The 20,921-nt window shown below is 42.9% G+C and overlaps 1 protein-coding gene across 3 annotated transcripts; it reads right to left on the minus strand.

Annotated features, from left to right (window-relative positions):
• Positions 1-261: 261 nt before the first annotated feature.
• efhd1 (EF-hand domain family, member D1) lies at positions 262-20,306 on the minus strand. 3 transcript variants are annotated; one of them, XM_027022942.3, is made up of 5 exons: positions 19,830-19,970; positions 16,032-16,227; positions 15,223-15,370; positions 1,325-1,456; positions 262-1,069 (listed from the first exon to the last, which is right to left on the minus strand). In XM_027022942.3, the coding sequence occupies exons 2-5, from the start codon at positions 16,208-16,210 to the stop codon at positions 935-937; spliced, it is 594 nt and encodes a 197-aa protein (XP_026878743.2). In that variant the 5' UTR covers positions 16,211-16,227; positions 19,830-19,970; the 3' UTR covers positions 262-934. The 3 variants fall into 3 exon arrangements, with proteins under 3 accessions (XP_026878743.2, XP_081556092.1, XP_026878741.2); XM_027022940.3 differs by lacking the exon at positions 16,032-16,227 and having other exon boundaries at positions 264-1,069; positions 19,830-20,286; XM_081699966.1 differs by lacking the exons at positions 1,325-1,456; positions 16,032-16,227 and having other exon boundaries at positions 19,830-20,306.
• Between the last annotated feature and the right edge of the window lie 615 nt (positions 20,307-20,921).

Raw genomic sequence — 20,921 nt, forward strand, 5'->3', positions numbered from 1 at the left:
CAGTTTACTCGCTATCAGGAGGATAATAAGTAGATGTCTGTTCAGGTAATCTGCTGGGCAGAAGGCAAGTAACAGAAACGTCTGACCAACCTAGCACTGACACTTGGTTCTTGCAGTGTCTCGGTTAAGAATATTTTTTGACTCTAACCAATTTATGCTAAGGATACAAAGCACTTTTGTAAGTCACTCTAAGAGTGTCTGTTAAATACCATAAATGTAAATGTTGTAGCAGAAACAATAAATGATTATTTCTCTTTTTACTTAAAATACACTGATTTAATAATTGATTTCATTAAATAAAATTCTAAAACATTGCTGGTCTAATATTTAAACATGAAAAGTCAAAATGGAACCCACAAATTCAAATAGTATTAAATGACATTTGTGATTTAAATCTTATAAACAAACTAAAGCAAGACTTTAAACCTACGATATTACAATGATTCTATCATATTATTGGTTATAAGTACCCACAAATCCAACTTTACATATTCCTTAAATGTACAATATAACATATTTAAATTCTTTTTGATTGTATACTTGTTTATTATTACTATTATTTTTAAACATAATGTAAATGGTAAACATAGATAAAGCTATATCTGTGGGTGGTTTTAGCTAGTTACAGTGACATTTTTCAGTGGACATTTGTGCTTCAGCTTTCATGAGTACAAGATACAAGGTTCAGCATATAGTCTATGTAGTGTGATATAGTCGCCCATTTTATCTGTGTCCCCTTATATCAGAACATGTACACTTTTTTCTATCCTTTATGCTGTGTATATGTGTGCGCATGCATGCAGGATTAGAGACTCTACTTCTTGAAAGCATCTTTTGTTTAGCCTTGTGGTGTATTTATGTTTATGGCCAAATTTTTGTGTCACAGAATTATAGTGTGATGGGTTTGCTTCGAAGCGTATGTGTGCTTGTGTGTTTAGGAGCAGAATGCAGACTGCAGCTCCTTAAATGCAACGTGCCGCTGTTTCCTCTCTTCTTCCACCCTCCTCTTTTCCTCTTGCTCCTCACAAAGCTCTGCCTCAAATTTACTGCGCACAGAGAGCACCTGAGCCTGCAACACACACACACACACACACAAAAAGATTAATCAGAGGAGGACCTAAACTAGCAGGCTGTCTCTACAATACGACTCTCTCTCACTGGACCTGGTTCCACACCACTTAAAAAGACTGATTATAAGGGCAAAGTTGAAAGTTCCATATGGTGAGAAAGGTTCATTGCAAGGTTTTATTTTGGTAATTTGAACTACTCCTTATCCTAATATATGTGCGCCAAGCATGCCAAACACCCCATCTCCAACACTCACCTTGGCTTCAAAGAAATCACAAGCACTCTGCACCCCCTCATCTGATACATTAATCTCAGAAAGGCGAGCCAGAGCCATCAGACCGCTCTCCTGCAGCTCACCTGCTGCTGCCCTCCGGAAAATGAGCAAAAACTGGGAGATATATATGAGAATGAGAAAGAGATTGTGAGTATGGATTATTACTGTTGTATTAAAGAAAAACTTAAATTGCCTTTGCACTGTGCAGTCATAACTTGTAGGTCTGTTGTCACACTATAAGAAACGCTTTCATTGAAATCCTCCAAATTCCATGACAGATTATACTATAGAGATTTTCTGGCCATAAACCCAAGATGTTGGAAAATTATACCATTATACTTGTCATACATATGCAACAATTATTTATTTATTTTTTTAACAAAATGAGAAATCAAATGCTCTTTCTTTTCTCTGCGGCCCCACATCCACAAAACGTTCTTCCTGAATACCACATAATTAATTTTTTTTGACATGTTCCTATTTAAATTGTTTATAGGGTGAGTTGTGAATAATTCCAAGATGCTCCTTATTGGTTGTGTGTAGACAGGTCATTCTCCGAAAATAGTCACTTTCTGTTTTAGAAAATTTTGCCTCAAAAGTTTTTGTCTAATAAGTATTAACATGTCAGCAATCTTAAATCACACAAATGTCAAAAATGCATCAAAATTATTTGTGCACGTTTTTGGTCACTGGTGTTACAACTGCTGTATGTGTGAATTTTGATAATTAAAAATACTCAAATAAAAAGGTTAACATATTTCAGTGTAAAAACAGGTTTATAAATTAATATGCTCTAACTACTAAAAGTTAAAGTTTAGCTGTGAGGCATGTTTCTGTTTATGCCATTCTGTTTTTTACCATACAATGACCAATAATTGAGTATACAATTAAAATATTTTACTGAGATGCTTAAAAGTATTACAGTTGGACAAAAACAATATTTGCTTCTTAAAACATTTACATTATGCTACGTTTTTGAAGGGACAAGGCGAGAGGCAGAACGCAAATGCAGGAGGCTATTTAATGGGCAAGGGTAAAAACAACAAGGGAAGCTGCTAAACAGAGACACAGAGAAAACACTGAGGCAAGGTAATACAACTAGGCAAATGGAAACGCAAGGGCAATGACAGTGATAGCAAGAACAATATGAACATGACTGAACAAATCAAACTTACCAAAATAACCGACAACATGGGAAACCAAACACAGGGCTTAAATATCCAAGACAATCAAGCACTAACCAGACACAGGTGAACAAAAACAAGGACCGGAATTAAGGAACAGACAAGGGGTGAAGAAAACAAAACCAAGAAATGTAAAAACCAGGAAGCAAAGGAAAACAGACACAACAGGGAAACTATGGAAACAGATGTCAGCAGAGTGGCCAATTTTTACACATTACACCAATAAAAAAAAAAAAAAGCTTTTGAGGAGTGCAGGCACTGGTTAGAGAGAGCACGACACCCCTTTTTGGTCATCACTAACCACAAAAACTTGGGAGTACCTCCAAAACGCGAGGAGGCTCAATTCCAGGCAAGCCTGGTGGTCGCTTTTTTTCACCAGGTTTAACTTCCATGTCACATATAGGCCAGGAGAGAGGTATGTGAAGGTGGACGCTGTCTCTCGGCAACACCATGCAGAAGCCCAGTCTACCAGCATGGAGCCAGTACTTTCACCCACCTGCTTCTTGGCAGCTGAGCTGGGACCTGGACCGACAGATAGAGACAGCAAATCCGCATCTGCACTGCCCACTAAACTGCCTTTGTCCCACTCCGCCTCCATCAAGGTCTTATCATGTGGGCTCATACCTCTGTGGGGACAGGCCATCCAGGAGCAACCTGCACAGCGCAGCTACTCGATATTGGTGGCCGGCCATGCACAAAGACATAGGGAGGTATGTTGCATCTTGCGCCGATTGTGCTCACAGAAAGATCCCTCACCACCTGCAGGTAAGCTGCTGCCACTGCCCACATCTATAAAAGCCTGGTCTCACCTGGCTATTGAATTTAATCACTGACTTTCCTGTGTCTGAGGGCAACTCGGTGATCTTGGTCATAGTGGACTGATTTTCCAAGATGGTAAGGTCCCTCCCCCTCAAGGGTCTACCTACTGCCTGGGAGACGGCGGACCAGCTCTTCCACCACATCTTTTGGCAATTTGGGCTACCGGAGGACATCGTCTCAGACTGAGGTCCACAATTCACCTCCACAGTGTGGAAGAAACTGCTGGGTAAGATGAATATCACAGTTAGCCTGACATCTGGGTACCACCCCCAGGCCAACGGGCAGGTAGAAAAAGGGTGAACCGGGAGCTAGGCAAGTTTCTCAGGCTGTACTGTCAGAGGCACCCTGAGACTTGGTGCACCTACCTCCCCTGGGCAGAATATGCCCAGAATTCACTAAAGCATGCAGCGACAGGTTTAACAACCTTTGAGTGTGTTCTAGGGTTCCAGCCCTGCTGTATCCATGGAATTCCCCCACATCCGACCAGCCAGTGGTAGAGGTCTGGTGTCGGTGCAGCAAGCAGGTGTGGAAGGAGGCCCACCAGAAACTGCGCAGAGCCATAGCTGCATACAAGCAGAAAGCGGATAGGAGGCGTGGCGATACCCCCGCTATGAACCGAGACAAAGGGTGTGGGTATCAACAAAGGACAGCCACGCAGGCTCCATGCAGAAACTAGTCGCAAAGTACCAAGGCCCATACACCATCTCTGAGTGGATTTACGAAGTCACCTACCGCGTCGGCTTGCCCGTTACATGTCTAGGGCGTTCCATGTATCGGCCCGGTAGTAGAGGGTCCCCTTGTGGAAGGAGATATCTCCTCTAGTGCTCCTCCTCCCCCATTGGAGATTGAGGGAAGTCCTGCATACACAGTAAGGGCTCTCCTTGATTCCAGACGTAGGAGTTGGCAGGTCCAGTACCTCATGGACTGGGAAGGATATGGACCTGAGGAGCGCTGCTGGACCCCGACCTCACCACCTCCTTTCATTGGAAACATCCTTAAAAGCCCGTCCCCTCGGCAGCCAGGTAGGCCACACGCCAGGAGGCTGGCAGGGTCTCCGGGGGGGTTCTGTTATGGTTGGTCGGCTGGCTAGCAGGAGGGACATGCCCACTCTTCCTACGGATCACACCCCTTACCTGTCACAATGACTGGAGTACTCATGGAAATCACCTGTTCGTAATCAGTATCTGCTTATTTAAACCCACAGATCCCAAGAGATGGGGCTGCACATTAGAGGACCCAAGATGCCAGTCTCGTCTAATAACTGTGCCCCCTCAGAGAGACATTGTTTAAGTGTTAGTGTTGCCAGACGCCGATGGATAATAAAAAGCACTTTGCTGCAAACCCGCCTCTCGCTTATTCCGTGCCACAAACGTCGCAGTAACTTTTCCATTTTTCTTCAATACGTTTGTGCAATCGTCTGTGCCGAGGTTGATTTTCCCCTCTATTTACAATGCTGATACCCCTATTCCCTCTTTGAGAGCGCATTTATTCCCTTACTTTTCCCCACTTGTAACATCTAAATATTTCTGATGTTTTTTCTGGATATATGCTGACCTACGTAACGCTGCCTTTAGAAACACTTGCTTTTATGCTGCACTTAACCTTGCCATGCCTGCCAAAATGTAAACAAATAAGCTTATCATGTGATGACAAAACATATTTTTTTCATAAAGTGTTACAAGCAAAAGCTGTAACATCAGAGACCGTTACACCAATGACACTTTGATACACAGTTGTATTCAAAATAGTATTTTTAAAAAAGGTGAGTAAAGCTCAAAATTATAATAGCTTTTATTTTCATACAAATACATTAAGAACACTGCACATTCTATTCCAAATCAAAACATGAATTAAAATTAATCAAATTTGTTATTACTTTACAGAAAAGGAAGAAAGGGAATGTTAGGCTGTTTACAAAATAACAGTGTTTGCACTTTTATTTACAAACTCAAACATTTACTGTATAAACTAAAAAAAAATGCTTGAATATTTAGCTTTCCTGAGAATGAATAAACTAATATTTTAGTTGTATAACCACCATTTCAGAGAACTGCTTCACAGCTGTGTTGCATGGAGCCAACCAACTTCTGGCACCTGTGAACAGGTACTCCAGCCCAGGGCGATTGGACTACATTCCACAATTCCTCTGCATTTCTTGTTTTTGCCTCAGAAACCACATTTTTGGTGTCACCTGACAAGTTTTCTATTGGATTAAGGTCCGGAGATTGGGCTGGCCACTCCATAATGTTAATCTTGTTAATCTGAATGTTGCATGCTTACTGGTGTGTTTGGCATCACTGTCTTGTCGAAACACCCATTTCATGAGCATTTCCTCTTCAGCATGTGGCAACATGACCTCTTCAAGTATTTAGATGTATTCAAACTGATCCATGATCCCTGGTATGCAATAAATAGGCCTGACCCCATAGTATGGGACATATCCCCATATTATGATACTTGTGCCACCATGCTTCACAGTGTACTGTGGCTTGAATTCAGTGTTTGGAGGTTGTCTGACAAACTGTCTGCGGCCCCTAGACCCAAAAAGAACAATCTTGCTTTCATCAGTCCACAAAATGTTGTGCCATTTCTCTTTAGGCCAGTCTATGTGTTCTATGCAAATTGTAACCTCTTCAGCATGTCGTTTTTGCGACAATGGGACTTTGTGGGGGCTTCTTGCCAATAGCTTGGCTTCACATAGGCATCTTCTAATTGTTACAGTACTCACAGGTAACTCGAGACCTTTCTTGATCTCCCTGGATTCTTTGCCATTTTGACTATTCTTCAATCCATTTGAATGGTAGTTTTCTGTTTTTTTCCACGTCTTTCTGGTTTTGGTTGCCATTTTAAAGCATTTGAGATAATTTTAGCTGAGCAGTGTTGTGGGAATTTACTTTGTTTCGCTTTACTTTGCTTTGTGTTTCTATAGTCACAGCATAAAAGTCCGTAGCTAGGCGTGAGAGCCAAGGACATCAGCGGCTCACATGCTGTTCTACCCATAAAGATAGAAGAAGACTGTAGAGAGAGAAGACGCCATTGGCATTCAGGCTAACCGAAACAAAGTTCAGATACCTTGTAGGAGCTGTTTTTTCTTTTTTTTTTTCTTTTCTTCTCCGTGTATAAGGGGAGACGGATTTGTACTGCGAGTCAGTTCTCTTTCTCTGTTATACAGGGGACAGAACTCAAACTTTTTACTACTCAATGCCTAAGGCTGTATGTGTTTGATGTGCTCTCATTTTTCCACCACAATTTGGCGTAGTCGGCAGGATGAGCAGCTCCACCGCTGAGGAGGGAAAATCAACACTTCACTGAGGACACTCCTTGGCAAAGCTGAGCTGGGAGGAAACACCCAGTCGGGGAAAAGTACCGCCAGAGTGAAGGTGTTTTCCCTCATCTTGCGGTGCCTGCCTTATCTTCAAAAAGAACCATGAGTGGGAGAGAGCAGTGATTGTGCAATTACACAGACCTTTATATTCCCTCTGTGCGGCCGTTTGGGAGTTCTCCTCTAGCATAAGAATATTTCAGATGTACTTGGAATAGCTTTGTTACGACGGTGCAAAGTAAAGTGAAACAGTAGCCTGCTGAGAGTGAGGCACCTATTGCTCAAACATGAGATTAGGGATGTCTAGGAGACATAATACGTCCGGAACTGGGAGGAGAATCAGTCCATGAGCGAACGGAGCATATGATACGTTAACGGGACTAAATTACAGCAGCGCATGCATTGAGAGAGTAATAAAATGGGATCCTAAAATACTAAATTAATGCAATATGACCCATCCGAGTGGAACCAGCCCTTACATAATGACATGCGAAGGGATTATGGGGAGAGTGCCCTAAAGTGGTTGCCCATATGGGTAGATTGTTATGGGTTCCCTCAGAATGGGAGCTTGAGTGTGAAACTGCTTAATAATATACTTAGACATATGGAAAAACGACCAGGGGATTCTGGTCATCATAAGGTATGGGATAGAAACCATGGGAATATTATAGCAAGTCTTAAAATGTGAATAATGGGGAAAAAACCCCAAAACAAAACAAAACAAAACAAACTAAGGGGACTGGGAGGGGGAATGAATCTAACTCCACTTCCTCCAGAGCTGATCTTGATCTCGACTCTGCTCCACCGCAACCAGCAGCCATGGTGCCTGATCCAGTGGCAGCGGAACGTCCACCCGCCTATGGACTACCTCAAGCAGGACCACACACTGGTCTCTTAGATGAAGCCCACGCCATAGAACGAAGGCATCACCCTCAGAGCGGTTAACCAGGAAATGGATGCTGACACCTCGTTTGGACTCAGCAGACTGGCTGAACACTATGCCAGACATCATGAAGCTCAAATTCAAAGAACAGAGCAGACAACATGGATCAAGCTATGTTCACCATGATGCAACAAGTGGCTCCCAGGGGGAGAGGACGAGGAAGGGAGCAAGATGCTCCAGGAGGGAGAGACATGTCATGGAGAAATCGATGTTACAACTGTGGAAAAGAAGGACATTTTTCCAGAGATTGTCCAAACCCAGATGGCCAAACCGCGAGAAGCGATCTGGAAGAGGTGGACTGATGGGCGGAAGAGAGGCGGAACGGCTGTGAGGGACCACTAACCCCATTAGAAAAGGGAATTGCCAGATTTTTATTCTATGTATTCTCAGCAATTAAGTAAGGGACCCCTAGCATTACCTCAAGTAACTTTAACCGTTAACGGCAAACAAATGAAGTTTTTAGTAGATAGCGGTGCAACGCACTCAGTAATTCAAGCCAAGGGAATGATGTACCGATTACTAATAGGACGGTGTCTATAATGGGTGCGAGTGGAAAGGTGGTGCATGAAAGAATGTCTGCGCCTCTCCAATGTCAGGTGGGGGAATGAGAGGTTCGACATGGGCTCCTTATTTCTTCTGTGTGCCCAATCAACCTGCTGGCTCGAGATTTGATGTGCAAATTGAGTTATACTTTAGTAAGCTCCCCAAAGGGACTCAGTGTTACCTTCGTGAAAGGCAAAGCCAGTGAACAGATGGTGCAGCTGGGAGAAGGGGAGCCGGGATATATCTACAAGTGGGGGTTGCAAGGTGGGTCAGGGAAAATAACTGAACACATGATTGAAACTGCCAGAAGGGCAACTATGGGTAAATTAACTTATATGGATGCGGAATGTTTGCATGTGACTGCATATGTTTCCGATGGTCCAGATAAGCAGTACGCAGAAGCTCTTTTCCGTCATTAAAACCTAGAGACCATTAGAACTATATATTTGTATTGGGATGATGATTTTGTAGCTGCGCAAGCTGAACTGTCCGATGAACAGAAACGGTATGATGTTGAGTACTCCATCCCCCATGTCTCACTAGGCAGAAATAATCCTTTTAGACAATGGTGCGAGGTGGGACCATGGATAAGATGACTGAGTCATCTCCACAGATGGGAACCCACTGAACAACCCACTATTCACTATAATGCAGGAGTAGATGCATTCTGAATGACTCTGCCGTATGTAATCACTGCTAACAGAACTGTAGAGCTTACCTCACCTCATCAGAGTATACCCTTGACTAACTTTGTAGCATCGGAATCCGAGCATAATAATTATTTGAGCGAGGTACCAGATATCTTATGGGCTAAAGGGAAAAACGATGTGGGATTAATCAAAAGTTGTGAGTCAGTGCAGATTACGCCAAAGGGCGCATACAGACCGAAACAACCCCAATACCTGTTGAAAAGGAGGCTATAGAAGATATTAGGCCAGTATTCCAATCCCTTTGAGATGCCGGTATAATAATACCATGCCCATCCTCGCCTGTTTGTACCCCCATATTTCCTGTGAGGAAACCAGGGCGTGATGAGTGGAGATTTGTACAAGACTTACAAGCAGTAAATGCAACAGTACAAGCAAGGGCGCCTGAAGTGCCAAATCTGCACACTATATTGTCACAAATACCACATGACAGTCGATGGTTCACCGTTGTGGACCTGGCGAATGCTTTTTTAGTGTACCGGTACATCCAGATAGCCAGTATTGGCTTGCTTTTTCCTTTGAAGGAAAACCCTACACGTTTACTCACCTCTGTCAGGGCTATTGTGAATCGCCAACCATTTATAATGCAGCATTAAGACAAAGCTTAGAAGGTCTTACCCTTCCTGCAGGCAGAACTCTGCTGCAATACATGGATGATTTAATTATTAGCGGTGCCAACAGAGGAGTTGTGCAAGCAAGCCACTTTATGCCTGTTGAAACATTTAGCTGCAGAAGGGCATAAAGCTAGTAGAGTAAAATTACAGAACTGTAAAGAGAAAGTAACTTTCTTGGGGCATATCATTAAGAGGAATACACACAGGCTGTCTCATAACCGAGCACAAGCTATAATTTTCGCTACCTAAACTGACCACAAAGAAACAGGTGTTAACTTTTTTAGGCATGTGTTCCTACTGTTGCATGTTTATTCCGTCCTATGCAGAACTGGAGGGACCACTACGGGCCATTATTCCCACCAAAGCTGGGAATGCGGTGCAGTTGGCCTGCACCCCAGAGGCGGAAAAGGCGTTTGTAGAATTGAAACAAGCACTACAAAGCCTGCCTGCCCAAGGTTTACCTGATCCCAACAAACCTTTTACTCAGACGGTAGATAAGAAAGGTGGTTATATGACGTCGGTTCTATGCCAGAAACACGGAACACATCAAAGACCAGTAGCGTACTTCTAGGCAAAATTAGACATGGTGGCACAAGGACTACCAGCTTGCCTCAAAGCAATAGCAGCTGCCGAGAAGGCCATACTAGCCTCAAGAGATATAGTGGCATACTCCCCTCTTACTCTTTTAGTCCCACACGCAGTACACCGGATAATGCAGGACCAGAGAGTGTCACACTTATCAGTCCAGCGATGGCTACGATACCACACCACCCTCTTAGACATGCCTAACATAACTCTTAAAAGGTGTACAACACTGAACCCAGCTACACTCCTTCCTACGGAGGAGGATGGAGACCCACATGACTGCACAGCAGTCTTAGCTGAGGTATGTACGCCATGGGTTGATCTTTTTGAAGAAGCCATAAGTAACCCAGACCTATGCCTCTATGTGGATGGGTCAGCAAGCAGGGACAACACCGGGGTCAATAGGGCAGCGTACGCTGTAGTAACAGATCATGAAACACTCAAAACAGAAGTGTTACCGTCTTCCTGTTCAGCGCAAGCTGCATAACTAGTAGCACTAATGGAAGCATGCAAACTAGCTGCAGACAAAAGTGTTAATATTTACACTGATTCCAGATATGCCTGGGGGGTTGTTCATGATTTTGGAGCCATATGGAAGCAGAGTCGATTCCTAACAAGCTCAGGTAAATATATTAAACATCACCATCTTGTAAACACACTGCTAGAAGCCATTTTGCTGCCTAAAACAATCGCAGTTGTGAAATGTGCAGCTCACAGAACCACAGAAGATCAAATTAGCAAGGGGAATAATTTCGTAGACAAGGTAGCAAAGGCAACCGCAACTAAAACTGCTGTGCAAGCAGTGCAGGGAACAGCTGCTACCCCGTAAGCCACATTATGAGAACTTCAGTCGGGGGCCACTGCCACTGAACGCACCAAGTGGAGGCAATTAGACTGCACAGTGCGTGATGGCGTTTGGACACACACACCCAAGGGCAAACCTTGCCTACCTAAATCTTATATGCAGGGCCTGATTAGAATTGCTCATGGGCGTAGCCACATGAGCAAAGGGGGAATCGTAGACAGCATATCAAAGTATTGGTTTGCACCAGGAATCACAACACTTACCCAAAATTTTTGTTCCAGCTCTCTTGTTTGTGGGCAGTACTCCCCCAAGGGAACCACCACACAGACCCCAGTGGCGGGACAACTGCCAGCAACCGAACCATTTCGACACTGGCAGGTTGACTTTGTTGAATTAACCCAGGCAGAGGGTAAGAAGTACATGCCGGTGTGTGTGTGTGTGTGTGTGTGTGTGTGTGTGTGTGTCTGTATGTTCAGCAAGTAGGTAAAAGCATTTCCCACGACCAAGCAAGACGCACAAATGGTAGCTAAGATGTTCCTAAGGGAAATCATTCCTAGGTGGGGCCTACCAAAGCGCATCTCAAGTGACAACGGCACACTGTTTGTACATCAAGGCCTTATAGAACTAACCAAACATCTAGGTATTGACATGAAAAACATTGCAGTTACCACCCCGCTAGGGCAGGGGTGGTGGAGCGGGCTTACGGTACTCTGAAAGCGGGATTGGCAAAAATGTGTCAACAGACAGGACTTAACTGGGTCCAGTGTTTACCATTGGTCCTATGGCAGGTGCGGACCAGACCCCAAAAACGCACGATACTCAGTGCCTTTGAGACGGTTTTCGGCAGACCACCCAACACAGGTGTAGGGCCTCCACTGACAGATAGCGTACTCCTAACTGATTCCATGGTACAGTACTGTATGTCATTGCACCGTGCCCTGTCCATTGTATCTAAACAGGTGCAAGCTGTCTTGCCGAGCCCTGCAGACAAGCACCTGCATGACATCGCTCCAGGCAACTGGGTATTGGTGAAAGATCTCAGACGAAAGCAATGGAACCAAGCACGGTGGACGGGACCACACCAAGTCCTGCTAACAACCCACACTGCTGTCAAAATAGAAGGACGAGGAACCTGGGTGCACCATACACACTGTAAGAAGGCTCCGACACCAGCCCCAACTCCAAGCAGCAGCACCCCAACAGACTAGGTCGGAACTGTGTTGAGTAGGGTGTTGAAGGCAAGGCCTAACCTTTCGACACTCGGAACCGTCAAGAAACCTATAAGATGGGTGTGTCGGAGCTTGTGATACTTGGGGTCTGGCATAGTATCCACTTGAGTACATCCAAACGTATAACCTGGGACACCTTGTCCTCCGGTTATTGGACCAGGCTAAGTAACGGCTATTTTAGTACCACTAACAAGGAACAAATTCCTTGGTATCAAGCCTTTAATAAGCCAGTGCAGCAGACAATTACAGGTCACCTGAGAGAGGACACAACAAAGCAGTGTCACGTTATCAGGGTTCCGTCAGATTCTTATGATTATTCTGCAAATAGAAAATATGTATGGGACATCAGAACTGAAAGCGAAGTTAAGCAATCAGTCAGTCTCGCCATTGCCAACACACCTGGAGATGGCAATGCCATTCAGATAACATTATGAGGAAACTGGAACATGACTAACCCCAACGGCAGCTATCTGTGCTGTGTAGAAAGGGTGGGTACTGACATTTATGCACCACTGACACTTGTAGCACTGCCATGTAGAGTAGATCACATTCAGCTAACACATAGACTGCATATTGATATGGACGATGCGTCTCACAACTTGTTGGGAGCATTGTTACTGTTCCAGGGCCCCAACACCACTGAGGCAGAATGCTTAGCAGCTAAATGCCAACATAATACAGCATGTATGTCAGCCATCGTACATGCCCAGCATATTGAGCAAGATTGTCTGGTATGCCAGCACACCAGAGTCCCATGGACTGTAATTCCTTTGAATTTGAATCTCTATGTGCCAGGTGATTAACCAGACCTCACACTGTTCCAGCCCCACTGACGCTGCACCACCAAAAATGATGCTGCATGTGGCAGCTGGAAAGGGTGAGATATGTGCATGTCAGATGAAGCAGCAGGTTCCTGTAGGCTGGTCTAGGTGCGTCGACTATGTGCAGGTGCACAGCAATGGCACTTGCAGTAACTCCAACAGCAGCTCCCTGTGGAACTGCTCCATGACAACCCCACAGGGATATCGGAATGTGATGTGGGTCTGTGGTTTGGTAGCCTACGGTGAATTATCACATAATTGGACTGGTTGTTGTTATCCAGCTGTAGTGCGCCCAAGGACGCAGGTGTATGCACTTCCCCATGCCGAGCAGCGCAGGGCGAAGAGAGACATAACCAACACAGCCTATCGTGGTAGAATTCTGAGGGACCCATGGACCACTCCGGGTGAAACCATTGGTTGGTCCCTTTTCCTGGGCGGTGGCACAGTAGCATCCCTGCAAAACATCAATGGCTTAGCGTATCAGTTACTGCAAGTAGTTAATGACATCTCAGCAGCTATAGGTGCCTTAAGGCTAGAACAAGAAGCGATAAGGGCAGCAGTGCTACAACAAAGAATGGTATTAGATCTCTTAACCATGAAGGAAGGTAGAGTATGCAAAATTATCAACACTTCTTGCTGTTTTTACATTCCAGATCTTAGCGCTAATATTACTGATTATATGAATCATAGGTGATATGCCATCACTCCACCATCTGCAGTTCCAGGTGGATTCTGGGACTGGCTGACGGCCTGGTTGGGCAGTTGGGCAGCGAACCTAGCGGCTGTAGCGTTGCCCATTCTGCTACCCATTCTTCTTCTTCTGTGTTTGCCTCCTCTTTTGTCCCTGTGTGTTAGACATCTCTCTAGTGTGTTCACCATGCTGGCTCTCAGCGACCTTGCCGCTGACTGACCCCACGTCTGTGAGGATGTTCCGCCCCCCGAGACGGGCGGTGTTGGTGGCCCACTCAAGGACAACGTAGTGCTTTTCTCTGAAGAAATGTGTGATAGTCTGTGATATAGAATCAAAGGGGGAAATGTGCAAATTTACTTTGCTTCGCTTTACTTTGCTTTGTGTTTCTATAGTCACAGCATAACAGTCCGTAGATAGGCGTGCGAGCCAAGGGCATCAGCGGCTCACATGCTGTTCTACCCATAGAGATAGAAGAAGACTGTTCTAACCATAGAGATAGAAGACACCACCTGCGCTCAGGCTAACCAAAACATAAAGTTCAGATACCTTGTAGGAGCTGTTTTTTCTTTTTTCTTTCTTTTCTTCTCTGTGTATAAGGGGAGGGGGACTTGTACTGCGAGTCAGTTCTCTTTCTCTGTTATACAGGGGACAGAACTCAATAAACTTTTTACTACTCAATGCATAAGGCTGTCTGTGTTTCATGTGCTCTCAATTTTCCCCCACAGCAGCCTATCATTTTCTGCACTTCTTTATATGTTTCCCCTCTCCAATCAACTTTTTAATCAAAGCACTGTTGTGGAAATCTCTAATAAAAGAGTCAGAGTCGTCCTTACAAATTCAAAGAAGAGAAAAGGTGTAAGCATCTGGAAAGTGATGAGAATGCGCTCTGCCCGATGTACATGATGTGCCCCTTAAAAGATACAAAAAAGCCTGTATGTAACGGGTTTAGTCTTATCTACTAGCACCAAGCTTCATTAACTGTATCACTTTTGTTCTGTATCAAGGACAAACACCTGCAGACAGCTTCAGGGTGCAATTTCAAGTTCTGGAAAGAGCTTTCTACTTGCTGGCACATTTAAAACACAATTCACAAACTAAGACAGTATGTGTTAAAATCAATCTCTACATATTTGACTCATTATATATGAATTTCTTCCACTGTTCTTCTGAACAATCTCTGGAACGATCCATTTTCCATTTTTATTTTTTAAAAGCAAGAAATGCACTATAATCAGTATGCACAACATCTGCTACTTTCATCCTTTAATAAGAGCCATCTGTTTGACACCTGTTTTTTCACAGAATGAATGACCTCTCTAATTGAACTTCACACTGCTATTATTTTGAACACACCCTTTAGTTAATGATTCAATTACACAGAATCACCAGCATGCATGTCACAACGGTTGGGTCTGCTGGTTTTTTATTAGTCTACTACACCTACTAGTAAATTCTTTGCCATGTAGAAATATAAACTAGTGAGTGGTTTATTTTCCAAGTGCTGTTTTAACATGGTGTGACCTTGGGTCAAGAGTTTGTGTGAATGCCTCAAACACTAGAAACCAGGTACTCATTACCTGTTCATGTGTGCGTTTTAGCACAAAAGTGTGTACACACCTCTCTGTAACTTAGCTTGCCATCATAGTCCTTGTCCACCTCTCGGATCATGGTTTTCAGGCCCAGATGAGTCTGAGGAGCTCCAAGCTTCTGCATCATCATCTTCAGCTCCATCAGATCAATGAAGCCATCCTTACCTGAGTCAAACCTATGAACCCATGCCCCCCCACAAACACAAACACAGAATCACAGGAAAGCAGACAGCTGCATTCAGTATAAATTAAATGCTTAAAAAATGAAAGAGACACTTAAATCACAAATCACATCTCAATGAATGAAAGACTCGAGTTCTCAATTAATTAAACAATGATGTAACAATCAGTGGAAACCAAAATCATCAACCCATTCAGGCCTGGATTCAAAATCTCACTAAAAATTAAAGGGAAAAAAAAAAAGGAAAATCATAGGCTGATCCAATTCATGTGTATTTGATCACAACAACCCGTAATGTAGACTCAGTAGTGTGGATGGCCCCCATGAGCCTTTATGCATTCCCAATGTCAGGGCATGTTCCTGATGACACAGCAGATGGAGTCCTGGGGGATGTCCTCCTACACCTGAACCAGGGCATCAATAAGCTCCTGGACAGTCTGTAGTGCTACTTGGCATCAGTGTCCCAGAGGTTCTCACTTGGATTCAGGTCTCAGGAATGTGAGGGCCAGCCAATGGCATCAATGCCTTCATCATCCAGGAACTGCCTACATACTCTGGCCACATAAAGACAGGCATTGTCCTGCACCAAGAGCAACCCAGGGCTCACTGCAACAGCATAAGGTCTGACAATAGCTCCGAGTTGTTCATCCTGGTACCTAACAGCAGTCAGAGTACTGTTGGCCATCGTGTGGATTATTGTGCGACCCTCCAAGGATACGCCTCCCCAGGCCATCGCTGACTCACTGCCAAACCGGTCATGCTTGATGATGTTGCAAGCAGCATAACCTTCACCATGGCACCGCCAGACTCTTTGATGTCCATCACATGTGCTCATTGTGAATCTGGTCTCATCTGTGAAGAAAATGGGGTGTCAGTGGCGGACCTGCCTATTCTTTTGTTCAGCTGTACAATGATCTTTGTCCCGGTATCTCCTCCATGCTCTTGAGACTGTGCTTGAGACACAGCTAACCTTCTTTTGACACCACATTTAGATGTGCCATCCTGGAGGAACTGGACTTCCTCTGCATCCTGAATGGGCTGCAGGTTCAGCCTCATGCTACCAGTAGCAACAAGGACACTTAAAAAATGCAAAACTACAGTACTGTAGAGAAGAATCAGTCAGGAAGGATAAGGAGAGAGTAACTGGATCTTGTCCCCACCTGCATTCACTTTTTAGGCCTTTCGTGCTGTTGCCTCTCCAGTGCAAGTGCACCTGTTGTCACTTTCATTTGCACTAAAGCAGGTGAAATTGATTCACAATCGCTTATGCTCCCTAACTGGAACTGATATCCCTTAAGTTTAACTGACCTGGTGTTATACTGTTATTAAGAGTTTCCTACCACACCAAAAACGCCAGAGCATGTAAAAAAGAGTGAATAATATGAATAAGAGTGAATCCAACAGTTTATCCACATAACTTCCCATACAACAGCTACCGAGAGAGCAAGAAATTGAAATAATAGGAAAAAGGAGCAGAAGATTCTATTTTTATTGTATAAAAGCGCCCCCCCCAAGTATACATACAAAGCTCTTATCAGGAAGTTTTAATCTCTTCTTACCAAAGGTACCACATTGTTCAAGAACAACAACTAACAAACCCATGAGTCAGTCAACCAGTTATGTAGCACAGGTGAGTTAAAACCACATCAACTAGATCAAATCAGAGAAAAGTTGTTTTGTGTTTCTGCCTTTATCCCACTCACAAAGACCCACTGACAACTGGAAAACTGCTGATGAAAAAAAACAACTACTGAAGAACAAAAATGCATTTAATGTGCACAAACACACAGGCACCTTTTTAGCTTTCGCAGAATCTAAAACACAAATGTTTATGATACGGTAAACATGTATGCGTCTTTGCCCTTGATGTGTATATTAGGGTTGGGCAGTATACTGTTATTAAAAATGTTACAATTACAAATTTTTTTTTACAAAAGACAAAATAAACACAAACACGAACAGCTGCAACTGGCAAACACACAGAAAAGCTCCCTTGCCATCATTTGTTTAAATAAAAAATGCACATAGTTTTGAGCCTTTTATTTAACTATTTGTAATAATGGTGCAGGCAGGTTTCTCAAATGTAAAGTGCCATTTTATGCCTTGAACTGATGTAGGTATAAGGTAACACACTATATTGCCAAAAGTATTCACTCTTCTGCCTTCGCACGCATAAGAACTTGAGTGACATCCCAATCAACAGAAAGCTTAATCTGATGGATAGATGAAAAATATAGGTTGTAATTGTCAGTCAAAATTCCAGCATCTACTTAATAATGCTAAATTCAAAATTGTCATTATATGCAAAAAATATACTGCCAGCTGATATATCATACATCTCTATGAGCAGTTATAATAAATATCATCATGTTGCATTGAAGATGTTCATGGTTCATAATAGCCTTACACAGATCATTTAGATTTTGTGTGATGCTAATGGCTAAATCAAGTAGCCACTCTGAAATTTATACATGTGAATTGGTTATGGACACATGTCTGGGCAACTCACCCTAATACTTTATGCATTGAAAAAAACAAAAAACAAAAAAACATTTTGTATTCAAGGAAACATTTTAATTAAAATTAGAAACTTTATCGTAATTAAAACATTAAACAAAAAAATTGCCTTAATAGTTAAGATTTCCAAGATAATTAAGATTTATTCATTTTAAAGTCTATATAAAAAGTAATAAATATTCTGTTAATAATAAAGGTAATCTGTTTTATTACTTTTTTGGTTATATTGTGATATTGTCTAGATAGTGAAAAATACTGTGATATGATTTTTCCTCACATCACCCAGCTCTAATGAGTATATTGGGCCCCTGTGTTTTCTACTTTTGTGCTCTCTGGTTTCCTGCTGTGGTATTTATAGATGCCAAGGCCTGGCATAGTGAGCTCCAGCAATCTCCTTCAGTTCACTAAATACAGCACCACCACACTGATCCAAGGCCTGCAGAGCATCAGCTCACAGACTCAGGATCAGTAGAATGCCAAAGCACCTGCACAAACTCTCCATTACAAATCAGCATAGGTCAACAGCAATGTAGTCAAGGGGCACATATCTATAAATTATTGGGAGCAGGAGTTAGCAAAAGATGCTGTGTGAGAACAAACACATCCATGGAAACATAAGAGGGCCAGCTGGAAGCAAAATTTAACACAGAGTTCATCTGTGTGTGCATATGCATGTGTATGTGTTGTGATTGCTAGCAAGAAAGAGAAAACTGTTCTGAACACTGAGACATGAAATGCTGTTTTTCATTAATTGCAGGGGTTATTTTGAGTACTTTTTAAGAGTTTGTATGTTAGCGCATGTAAATATAAATGCAGACCTGGACCAGAAAGTGTTAAGTATTATATTAGCTTGTGTGCAAGTTTTTTCTGAGTGTACTGAAACCCATGCACATGTTGCACCTATGGGTTTCATGACCCATTTTCATTTTATCTACGGCATGATTTTTCCTCACTTGTATTAAATAAATCAGGTCAGAACTTTATATAAAGATGAGCAGTAATTCAGCTAAATGTTACAGAGAGACCATAATGGGGACAATACTGCACTGGGAAATAAAACGAAGTGGTGGCTCATGCCTCCCTTTTATGCAGCTGCTGAAATGTTCACTTCTTCCCAAACTAGTAGAAGCTGAGTAGTAAGATGTACATGAACCCACAGAAGGTAAAGAACATATAATAATTACGAACATATAATAATGACAAACAAAAATAATACTTTTGGCACATCTCATTTCAAGGGACAAGGAAAATATACTTAAAACACCCACGAACTAAAGCTCATGAAATCTCCTATAATCATAATGCATTCGTTAATGAGTCTCAATCTATTAACAATTCTTCCAACAGGTAACTGCTAGAAAGGAACAGCCAGCTTCAACATGCAAATACATGGCTGTATATCTTATATATGGGTCTCTGTTTCATCCTTAGATTAGCTGTGTGTACAGACGCACAAAGAGGAGGTGCCAGTGGGGTCCAGTGCCTGGCAAATAGACCATTGTGCTGTTGTAATGAGGAAAGGCTGTACAATGGGTGTGCTCACAGAAAGAAAGAGAAATACAGAGTTAGCAATCCAGAAATGTTGAGCGAATATTAAAATTTTTCAGTGGGTCCGTTTTGAGGCGAGCAGAGAGTGTATTGCAAAAGAGGGTCTCGAATGAGCAGCAGAACAGATTATTAACAGCTCTGTTTTTGATAGAATGCAATAACAGCCTGTGTATGATTGGGCATAATAAGGTACGTCGAACAGTGCTTAGAAAATAAAATCTACTCTAACACTTTTTCGGGCGCGCATTCATATCTTAAACCTCAAACACCCAGACAGAAAAAAAACCCCAAAATGTATAAAATATCACAAGATTCCCATACAACAACACGGGCGTAGGAAATAAAATTTAATAAAGTAAAGATAAGAGTAGCAAGTTACGACTATTTACCTTTTAAACATTTCCTCCATATCTTTCATCTGCTTGCGGGTGAACTCTTTAAACTCGGTATATGGGTTGAAAACCTTTTTTTGTTTTGGCTTCACAGTGCCATTGTAAATGTCCAGCCTACGGTTCAGTTTTGCCGTGAGTTCGGCTGTTGCGTTACCATTAACAACAGCCGTCCTCTCCCGCTGTGACTCTACATCCACTGTGTTCGCGGGGACATCTGCTGCAGCCGTTTTGGTTTGGGATATTGAGAGTTGTTCCACGTCCAGTCTACGTTGCAGTTTCAGCGCAAGTTCTTCTGACGCCATCGCGGTCGTCTGGTTGATGTTCTCTCGATTACTTGTAAGCTCTGCCCCTGCCTGTTACCCTTTCAGCTCTGCTTCACTGTTTCTGACAATTCAAGGTTCCAGGGCCTCGAAGAGTGTAGAAAGGGGCGGGACTGCATACGGAATCTTAAATCTGTTATATGTAGATGATCTTACTCATTCAATTAAAAATCATCTGAATAGCTTTTTTCGAAGTTTAATAAAATTATCCACTGTATTCACGGCACATACTGGTATAACTATAAGAAGCTGTGATGGGTGTTGTGTGTCCGTGCAATGTGCGGAATTTCAACCCTACTCTAGGTGTTCGTGTATGTGGGGAGAAGAAACACAATCCTCCAACACACTCGGGTACACAATTAATTGCGCCTTTATTGCAGAGATCTCCGGAGAGGCACTACACCACGCCGGGTGCACCTAAATCAGGAAGTAGCTCTGCCTTTGCCGGCGAACAAACATACATACATACATACATACATACATACATACATATATATATATATATATATATATATATATATATATGTATGTATGTATGTATGTATATATGGAAGACTGCACCCCAAACACCTCCTCACAAGCATTCTTTGTGTTTCCCACCCCATCTGTTTAACTGAGACGGCAGCCTTTTGATCACCTGTTTTACAACACCCTTACACACACATACTCTTTTCACCTCCCCCTCGCTTCTTTGATCTCCGTGCGTTCTCCTCCATTGCCAAGTTTCTTCCTAAAGCTGCAGTACTATATGCAACAAGCCTATGCATTA

This window comes from Electrophorus electricus, chromosome 17 (genome assembly GCF_041902795.1).
Source record: "Electrophorus electricus isolate QZ-2024a chromosome 17, ASM4190279v1, whole genome shotgun sequence".
NCBI classification, from domain to species: domain Eukaryota; kingdom Metazoa; phylum Chordata; class Actinopteri; order Gymnotiformes; family Gymnotidae; genus Electrophorus; species Electrophorus electricus.

Excerpts from the sequence above, each read along its gene's own strand:
- efhd1 (XM_027022940.3), bottom strand. The coding sequence starts at position 20,134 with ATGGCGTCAGAAGAACTTGCGCTGAAACTGCAACGTAGACTGGACGTG. Across the intron at positions 15,371-19,829 it reads ATGGAGGAAATGTTTAAAAG|GTTTGACTCAGGTAAGGATG; the intron begins GTAAATAGTCGT and ends ATGGGTTCATAG. Across the intron at positions 1,070-1,324 it reads GTGATTTCTTTGAAGCCAAG|GCTCAGGTGCTCTCTGTGCG; the intron begins GTGAGTGTTGGA and ends TGTGTGTTGCAG.